The sequence below is a fragment of the Corvus brachyrhynchos genome, unplaced genomic scaffold (assembly GCF_000691975.1).
Source record: "Corvus brachyrhynchos isolate BGI_N302 unplaced genomic scaffold, ASM69197v1 scaffold91, whole genome shotgun sequence".
NCBI classification, from domain to species: Eukaryota; Metazoa; Chordata; class Aves; order Passeriformes; family Corvidae; genus Corvus; species Corvus brachyrhynchos.
This window is the reverse complement of record NW_008236442.1, coordinates 3,234,206-3,243,960: the sequence shown is the minus strand read 5'-3', so window position 1 is coordinate 3,243,960 and position 9,755 is coordinate 3,234,206. Positions and strand designations below refer to the sequence as shown.

Genomic DNA, 9,755 nt, shown 5'->3' with positions numbered 1-9,755 from the left:
CAAGTTTCCAACCATTAGAATTTATTTTTCTTCATAACTGTGCAGTTTTTAAAATGCTACTGTAATGATGAAGTCATAGGCTACTATGTTCTTTAGGTGTGGAAACAGTTTTCAAAAAACAAAGACCATGCGCTACAAGTGAGGAACAGGCCATTGACTCTTCAGCTGGAATATACAGACATTTTTGATAAATACTGATCACCTTAACACTTAAATGGAATGACATGTTCAGATTTCTACACAGTTTACTATGAAAACAGCATGGCAAGTTACATAAAAGCTTCAACTTCAAGGATCTTTGCTTTTTTGTTAAATTAATTACTTGGTTAAAAAAGAGAAATGCAAGAATATTTGAAATGGAGTCTCACCTGGACAGCTTTCCCCCCTGTTGTTGGTAAGCTCCTGTTATCAAGATGATTCCATCAGAGCTGGCAGTTAAGTTGTGTATATATAAAAGAATCCCCCACACTGCTTTCAACATCAGGAGTTTTAACAGGCAAATATCTTCATGAATTTGGAATGGGTTTTCAAAAATTGTATCTTGACATTTATTGCTTTTACTTGTAAACCTGAAATCCAGTTTATTCCTTGATGAGTGTTGGAAGTACAGAGTCAACAGATGCATGTTTGACCTGTATCTTTGCATTCTGGGTGAGAAGAAAGAAAAAGATGACCCACGCTCAAGAACACACATACACCTCCATCTACAAACAGCCTGTGCAGACTAAAGCAGGTAAGTCCTAAAGTAGCAGTATTTAAAAACATCAGCGGAGTAGAAACCCAGCTCATCCAACCTATCTATTTTTCTCCCACGCTTGGCCAGAGTTTAGCTGGTACACAAGGCAGTTTGGCTCTCCTGCAGAAGGGAGCAGTTCTACAGATGAGGATTTCGGAGAGCCTGAAGATAAATGTTACTGGGACGGGCAGGCAGTGCCATGGATACTCTTCATGCTTACAGCTACTTGGACTGTCCCATGGCTGCTGAAGGACGGCTGTGAGGTGAGGACGGGAACCCAGACTGCATACAAGCACTGCACTGTTTTACCATGTGCCAGTTAAGCTGGTAACTAATACAGAGCACTCAAGGGAGGGATTTGGAGGATGCAAGAGATTCCTGCTTTTGATACACTTCAGCTCATCTGAGCATCACCAGGCTGAAGGTGCCACCCAGCATAACCTGGCTAAACTGCAATACTTTAGAACTGAGATGAAAGGGATGTTGCTTTAATAGACCAATTTGCTACAAGACAGTTTGAGAGACTGCATTCCATAGGTTTCCATCTCTTCCTCCTCTACCCCCAGCAGAAGAGACAAGCAAACATGGTTAAGTTAGTATGAATTTGTGTAAACACCAAAACATTTTGCTATACAATAGAAAAAGAGTTGCTGTTCTTATGTTCTTAGAGGAGCCCTGAAGACCTTGGAATACCTGTATCCTGCAACTATTAACCTGTACCACATGCATTTCCTGTTTTGTACATAAACTGAAAGCAAGCTTGAACAATAGTAAATAGCAACTACACTCCTGCAACAGGCAGAAATGCCACATTGCAGCTGCTTACTCCTTCACTTTAGATATGTAGTCAGCCAGTTTGTTGATACTATCCTCTTGCTGTTCTAGAGCATCCAGTATGAAGCCCATCGGGGTCTTCTTCAAACCTATCCCCTCCATCTTGTTCTGCAGCTTGTTCTGTATGTTCCGGAGCCTCAGGGAAGCGTGGACAAACATCACTGCATGACAGAAACACACTCATTAGTTGCTACTGCCCAAGGAATGCATGGTTCTTGCAGCACTTAAGACACATCCCAGCACCTTCAGAAGATGATGACGTATCAATGGCTGCTTAAGTACCACAGGTACCCATTTAATAATAACACTAAAGATGGCTTGTGCAGCTTTGTGTCCCCTCCCAATTCTGTTTGGGGACCATCTAAGCAGAGATAGCAAAGTTAACAGCTGACTTACACTCTGCAGACTTGTTTGAGAAAGCTCAAGTCACACACCTCTAGCTCACAGAGAAGAGAACAAACACTTACAGAGGAGAGGAAGTGTGATCCCAAACATGAACACCATGACATCTCCCAGGTAGGAGATCAAGAAGTAGCTAGACAGCATGATGGCCACAACAAACGTGGTTGGGTACTGCTTCTTCATCTTGCGGAGCATATCCTTGTTGTGTGACATCCACACAAACCCCAGGAACACCAGCACCACCACAGTGCCACCAATGAGCATGTTCAGGGGACTCAGAAACCTGGAAAAAACAGGAAACAACAACAAAAAAGAGTTCAATTTTACAACCTTCCTGACTTGTGTCCATATAGGATCAGCCAGCTCAGTGGTAGTGTTACTAGGAAGGTAAGACATTGAAAAGGCAGTTTCTGCTGTCCTTCACCAAGGTCTTTAACAGGAGCTAAAGTAAAAAGTACAACTGAACAAGGAACCCTTAGCACTGAATTTGGATAATCTTTGTCTTTATGTTCTCTTCCTGAGCTTAGCTTAGGATGCTGAGTTTCTGCAGCAAGTCATCAAAGAAGCACTTCCTACCAGGGCCCCTCCTACCTCTGCAGTCAACTCTTTTGATATCACACCCAGAGTTAGCATATCCAGACAGAAGATGGAGACAACATTGACTGATCTTCTCCCTTCACATGACCAAAACCAGGCTCAGGCTAGGCCTTCAGATGAACTAGCTCTTCATGGTATCTTGTCTGGGTTTGCAAAATGGGAAAGGTAGAACACCGAGTAAAGGAAGTTAGTTCACTATTTCTCATTTCTGAATAAACCTTCTCATTGGTTTACATTCAAACAAAAGAACTGTATGAACCTGCAGAAGGAGCCTGCCACTGTCAGCACAACAGATGGAAGCCCAGTCCCAAGCAAGGATGCCTGAGAGTCAGAAGGACCTGGAGTATGGGATAAAGGCCTTACAGGAAGAAGAGCCAGGCCTGGCAAGAGTCACTGCTGAGGTTTGTGTTCTGTTACTGTTATCAGAGTTTCCAAGCAAACCAAGCCATTGAATGGATCAGCTTTGGACTATAAACAGCAACTCCCTTTTTTGGAAGAAGGCAAGAGCGTCATCTGCTCAAACCACTTTCCCAAGTATTTAGAGCTTGTTCAGAATCAAGCTCTCAGCAATGACTTTGCTGAGCTTGTTTCTGTGCTCACACAGAGTTCAGGATCTACGGTATTTCACTTACATAGTATTAAGTTATGTGAATTCATGAGCATTCCAATTTTCTGGCTTATACATGCACTGATGTGATTACACAGCAGCTGAGGCCTCTGGGCTATTACAACTATGGCAGCAGCATGACACCACCCTGATAAAGCCAGACATGCTCAAGGTTTACTCTTGCAGACTTTGCAGCTCATCCTGCTGCTCCAAAGCTACCAGGCCCAGTGATTCACCACTCCTCCCCACTGCCAAGGAGGATGTTATGGTTTGTGGTCTGTGCTTCATATCCGGCCCAGGCAGAAGAAATCTGCTGCAGGACTGGTACTGCCAATGCTCTACCTGCAGTGCTAGGGAGCATTTTCCTGGAGCAGGAAGAACCCCCAAGAATTATTTCAGAGCAAGGACTGGCTCTTGATTCTTCAAGTCAGTTGTGCCAAGAGGAGATGGGACAACTGGACATAAAAAGATTAAAATTCAGAGTAGTTCCCCACCTGCTTCTGCTACTCATGCTGAAAAGCCAATCGGGCTTTTTGGAAGTGGTAACAGGTCAGACTTGCTCGTTGCATTTGAGTCACTCCCTGTAGCTAGCCAGATTATATTTAGCTCTGAATTGTCAATCTAAAGTTTCCAGGCTGGAAAAACTGAACGGCATTGCTCTGGAAAGAAATCAGTTTTGTCTTGCTCCTTTGCAGCAGGAGGAGGGTGACTCATGACTGGACCACAGTGGTGCCTGGGTTATATACGTACTACTGGACATATGAGAGTCTTAAAGTAGAATTCACCTCCACACCTCAGCTGTCTTGGAGCTGAAATGGCCAGACTTACACAACTCACAGCAATCTATTTTTTGTTGCTAAAAATACAGGGACAAGATAATCCTGGAAGTAACAAAGATCTAGGCAGAGCTCCACTCTACATTTTCCATGTGCCTGGAAAATACTCTCAAAGCCGTATCATCCCTACGTTTCCCGCTACTCCTATTACAACTTCAGAAACTGGTGGTGAAGAACCATGCCTCCTTACTTATAAGGAAGAGACCAAAGACTTCTCTGCTCTACATTTCTTTCTGGTATTGCACAGGTTCTGTATAACTGACTGGCTGAAAGGGATATGAAGTGGGGTGAGGGGAGAATGCATTCAGAAGATCCCTCTTTTGTGAGGAAAGTGATTTGAATTACATGTTTTCTGAAGTGGGCTGCATTCCAGTGTGTACAAGGGAACAGTGAACAGAAGTATCAAGTGAAGGCATTCAGAGCCACATGAACACAGATGGGGATTGCAGTTGCCACTGAAAACCAGTATTCAAATTATCAGCCATGTGTCCATAGACTTCACTACTGGTGATTACAGTGCTGGCTTGCACCCTTTATTGCTTGACTCGCCCACAGCGTAATTTACAGCACTAAGATTATCCTAGAAATTCATATATAGAAAATCCTTTTACAACAATGGCATTTTTCAGGAAAGCAGAACTCCATTATCCAGTTTCACTCAGATCTGTTGGCACGCTGCTCTCAATAACACAATAGCTAAAAACTAAAAAGGAAAAAACAGGGATATGTAATTTTAGAACACCACAGACTGGGGAAAAAGAGAGCTGTGTAACAGCTCTAGAAGTCACCTTACTGTTGAACCACCAACACCGATATTGGCCTTATTTATACAGAGGTCAGAACACAAGAGGACAAATTTGTGCTCAGGCAAGGAGGCTGGAAATCTTTCAGAGATCCAGAGAAAAGGTAAGTGACCGGCCATTAAGTATGTTACAAGACACTTTCTAAATATAATTCCCTTTAGCAGGGATTCATGAGACCTCAAATACCTAAGAATGTAATGCACAGAACTATCAGCATGGCAAGGGTATGGTGACTTGAGTTTACACTGTTCAGATGACTTAGGGGAAGAAAAACTCTTTCAGGGTTGGATGTAAAACCCACTAACTTCTCTGACCCTGAAAGCAGTCAGCATGGCAAGACTAACAGCATTTGGGGGTGCTAACAGCCCAGAGCACCCTGGCTGGATGACCTTCTTTGTTTTCTGTGGTGACAAGGTACAACCCCGGTGGGATGCTGTGACCTCCAGTACAGCTGGGACAAAGTGACAAGGAAAAGCCATCACCCAGATTCAGTTTCCTGCTGCCCTGCAGATACCAGGCTTCCTTCAGCATCTGCCTAGATACAAAGTAGAGACAGGGAAAACAAACACATGAAAAGAAACATCCTGCACGGCATTGTCCTGTGTCAAGCAGGGGCACAGGACACTCTGTATTGGTGGAAGCAGCCTCAGGAGAGCAGACATGCTCAGGGTGTTTGGGAAGAAGTACTGGCAGCTACCCCTGGCCAGCAGAAACAGATGAAGATGAAATACTTTCTTTTTTTAAACTAAATTCGTATTTCTAGGCTCTGCCCTACATGCATCATGAGACAGGTGAGAGTTCTCACATAGGAGCAGGAAAACACAAGAAGCTCAGCTTTCAGTGAGTGATCACATCACCTCTTCTTGTCAGGTTGTTTCATACCTGCACACTTGTGCACAGCCTTACAGCAGGAGAGGGGGAGGACATACAGCTGTAGCATAGGGAAAAAAGAGCTTGGTGAGGAACATCCTCTGTGCAGGACAGGTAGCCTCCGGCAGCACGAGCCCAGAAATAGGATAGGCCACATAAAAAGCAAAAGCAAGATAGCTCCATCCTCCTATCATCTCCATTTTAGATTACTGTCTTGGGGTGATTATTCAGCAGTTGCTGTCACATCTGTTTCTTTCGCATGTGACCAGGCAAGTCTGAACAAAGGCGCTGAGACTGGCAGTCATTGAGAACACTTTTTTATTTAGACCAGCTCAGTTAGGCTGAAATAAGCATGAAAATTCCCTCTTAAAAGGCCTTTTGCTCCACCCCTGCCCAAGCACTGGGCAGGTTAGGGCACTAAAATGCTTCCTTCCTCATTTGCATTAATTTAAATAACTTGAAAGATGAAGTTCTGCCTCCTCCCTCCCCATACTCTGAGCTTCACTGAGGGTATACAACTCTAACTACAGGTAACACATAAAATTATAAATAGCACATTGTCTCAGGGGATAGCCCTCAGCATCCATGGATTTAGCAATGCTTCTGTACCTATTGTTGCTCACTTGCACGGCTTTGAGAACAGGAGACAGATGCCTGCCTGAAGAACTACCAGACCTTTATGAAGTTATGCACAAATGTTATTATGCAACATGTTTTAAAATTATGTGTTTTGCTCGTTCAATCTTTCATCAGGCATGAGAGAAGCTTAACATTTTGCTGCTCTGGAGTCTTTGTTTCAGCAAAGGGAATCACTGCAAGGACATCAGCTAAGGTAGTGGTCTGGGGAAGAAACAAGGAAAAAAAATATGACACAGCTGTTGACTGCTAGGGTTGTACAGATGGACAGTACATGTTTTAAAGAAGTGGCAAAGGAAAGAGACATCAAACCTCAGGCTGCAAGGAGAACATTATTCCAAGACAGAATGAGCACTGATGCAGCACTCTGAAATTCAGCATGCTTTTTAAAAACTGTCAGATTTAGAAGCTAATTTTTAGCAAGTACATGGCAACAAAAGCCTAGATGAAATTACATTAATTTAAAGCAGTTAAGTTTGAACTACATGACAGAGAGGCCTTGTTGGAGTAGGTGGAAGAACAGACAAGTTTCACTTATTAACCAAATTGACTGTTTGAGGGAAGTTGCAAGATGTGGGAGGCCCTGAAGGCCCTGATTTTAATAAAAGTTATACAGGACTCACAATGGCAGGGTCCTGGCTCAGGATAAGAACAGTGAGTCCAGTTCCTCCATAATTGGGAGAAAGGGCACAATTTTGTCAAGATCTTGGTTTTGTCAGCAATCTACTGCAACAGAGTTGTAGGGGGAAAAAAAGAAAAAGCAGACAAGTCCAGAGTCCTTCTTAAAGGAACTTGCAGGGAGGGAGTGTGGAAGAGGGAGTGTGGCTGCTACCTGTATTTGTGGCTCTAAATCAGGAGTTTCAGTTTCTTGTTCACTGATTTATTATTTTATACCCAGTCCTGTCAGCTGAAAGTAAAATCTGCATTACTGCAAAGCACAGAGCTTCATTTACAGGTAACAGTAGCTATGGGAGAAGGCAAATGGAGGGAGAAAGGCAGGGACACGATGCAGTAAAGACCATTAAAATTCTGCTATGGTCATGGTAAGGTTATTCCATACCTTGTGGAGAGAAGGTAAAAGACTGCAGAAGTCAGCTTTGTTGTAGGTGGGGCAGTAAACTAAAGCTGTGGCAAAAAGCACTGTATTTCCAGTATCTGCTCTAGGCTACAATTTCTGTATCAGCCCAGCACAACCACAGCTACCAAGTACTGCAACAGCTGAAAATACTATCTTTGCATTTCAAGGCTGTCTATATAATTAGATGGTTTAAGAGCAGGTAGAGTTGGTCATTGGCTAAGTTTAGTTTTGATCACAGGAAGACCACTACATTAGTGGTTCCAGTAATCCTGCCCTTAGGCCTGGACACAGCCCTGGAGTTCCTAAAAAGCCATGATTCATCATTTATCACTCAGGGTTCCTGCCCATTATAGAATGAAGTGCAAGACAACTTAGTCATCAATTTAAATTTATCAGGAGAACTTTCTTTACCTTTCTCCCAAAGCCACAGTTTGGCCAAATGAAAAATATTTTTATTAAAAGAAATGGATACTTTTTTCTCTATTGAGGTATTATCCCATTTCCTTTAGAGTTCTTCTCCCATTCAATTTTACTTCTGTGTTAGAAGAATCAGGTTCATCATATACCAAAGACTCTAAGACATGCAATAAAAAAAATGTTTGAGATAAAGATCCCGCTTCAGGTCTTGTTCATCCATAAGTTTTAAACACAGAGCATTATCGCTCAATATTAAGATGTTGTAATTCCAGCTCTGATATTAGTTTCCATCTTCTGTGGCTCTCTTCCTCCTCTACCTCCCACCTCAGCACATTAGTAGGAAATAAGTGGGAGACAAATCCCCCTTGATCTGAAGAAAAGCAATCGGAGTTCAAAAGGAGCAATTTAGGAGGGTGAGTAAAAGCTGCTGCCATCCTGTTTTCCAGCTGGAGATACCAAAATTGTGTACATTCTTTCCCCACCTTGTTGGGTAGAAGAGCATCCCCCCGCTTTCCAGGGACACTGTGCTTTACCTGTTCATCAAGTGCTGGCTACAGCATCGTGCTGCTAAACAATGGTAATGAACACTGAAGTCTAAAACGAAGTGGCACAAGAACAGCAAGACCATGGAAGTCTCATTTTGCCAGTCTACTAGTCTGTAAAGATCACTGCAACATATCCTCACCAAAATCCACAAGAACAAAGCCTGTGCCACTATGCCGAACCTGAAACCATCATATGCATCAAGAAGAAAATGCAGGATTCTGAGCCTATCCTTCCACAGAGCACAGGTAGGTCAAAGCTCCTTGTGAGCCACAGAATCTTTACCAACTTAGATGCGGGGTCAACAGCTTCAGAAGCCCTAACAGGATGCAGAATGCTTATCCAAAAAAAAAAAAAAAATTGATTTAGGGGAATCATTTTAAGCCTCTGCAACATAAGAGATAAGATGTACTTCAGCCAAAGCCACTCTGGCCTAGTGGCTGGGCAATTCTCCAATTTAAGCATTTGCGCACTTTTTGTTGAGAAGTGTTGCGGATCCCCACTGCAACAGAGAAGAGTGAGTATTCCAGTTTCCATATTAAAATCTTAATCATCAGTTTCTGCTGCATGTCTTGCTTAAGAGCTTTCTGGCCAAATATCCTAGAGCAGTACCTGAAATAAGAGTCACATAGCCTTTGTTTCAGAAGGTGATTATAAGGTTACTTCCTAATTCCCTTCAGGAATGCTAGGTGTGACACAACATTGTACCAGCAGATGGTCCTACCTTGAAGGTCTCAATCCTGCCCACCAAAACGAAATAAAGGGATACCTTATTAATTTTATAGCAAAGTTTTACAGTATGAGCTAGCTCAGAAATAAGAATGGCTTGCCCTGAACATTACTTTAGAACTGTAAGAGAGAGCAGAATTGATCTATGCATTTTTTTAAATTCAAAGCTGAGCGTGTCTCAGCCTCAGCAGCCCCACTGGGCAGGTTCAGGAGGAAGCACAGACCCCGCTGTGCGGGATGCGGCTCCGTTTTCCGCGAACAGCGACATCCTGCACTGCAAGCATCGCTGCCTTCTGCCAGGCGGGGTGTCCGCAGCCTCCGCCTTGGGCACAGGGCTGGAGAAGCAGCGCATGGAAAAGGGGGATAACAGGGAGCCTCAGACCGGTCAGACCCCACCAACATATCACAAACCCGACTGCTGCCGAGTCCCCCCGCCAAGGGAGGCTGTAAACCAGGCCTCTACATTTTTAAACGACACCAGAGGTTTAAGGAGGGACGGGAAGAGAAAAGGGGAATGAAAGAGGGTATGGGGAAACGGGGGGAAAGGGGGAAAGGGAAAAGGCAGCTCCCCCGCCCCTGTACTTTCACATCCCGCCCGGAGCTGGCCGGGAGCTTTCCCGTGGCACCGGGCCGGGTCGCAGAGCCCCCCGCCCGGGGATTGCGGCCA

General features: G+C 43.8%; 1 protein-coding gene across 1 annotated transcript; it reads right to left on the bottom strand.

Annotated features, from left to right (window-relative positions):
* ARL6IP5 (ADP ribosylation factor like GTPase 6 interacting protein 5) lies at window positions 1-2,383 on the bottom strand. Its single transcript, XM_008643598.2, has 2 exons — window positions 2,038-2,383; window positions 1-1,731 (listed from the first exon to the last, which is right to left on the bottom strand). Exons 1-2 carry the CDS (start codon window positions 2,366-2,368, stop codon window positions 1,559-1,561), a joined length of 504 nt encoding a protein of 167 aa, XP_008641820.2. The 5' UTR covers window positions 2,369-2,383; the 3' UTR covers window positions 1-1,558.
* Between the last annotated feature and the right edge of the window lie 7,372 nt (window positions 2,384-9,755).

Bases quoted from the DNA above. Each gene is read 5' to 3' on its own strand.
- ARL6IP5 (XM_008643598.2), bottom strand. From the start codon at position 2,368: ATGTCTTACCTTCCTAGTAACACTACCACTGAGCTGGCTGATCCTATA. The intron at 1,732-2,037 runs GTAAGTGTTTGT...TCTGTCATGCAG, and splicing joins GATCACACTTCCTCTCCTCT to TGATGTTTGTCCACGCTTCC.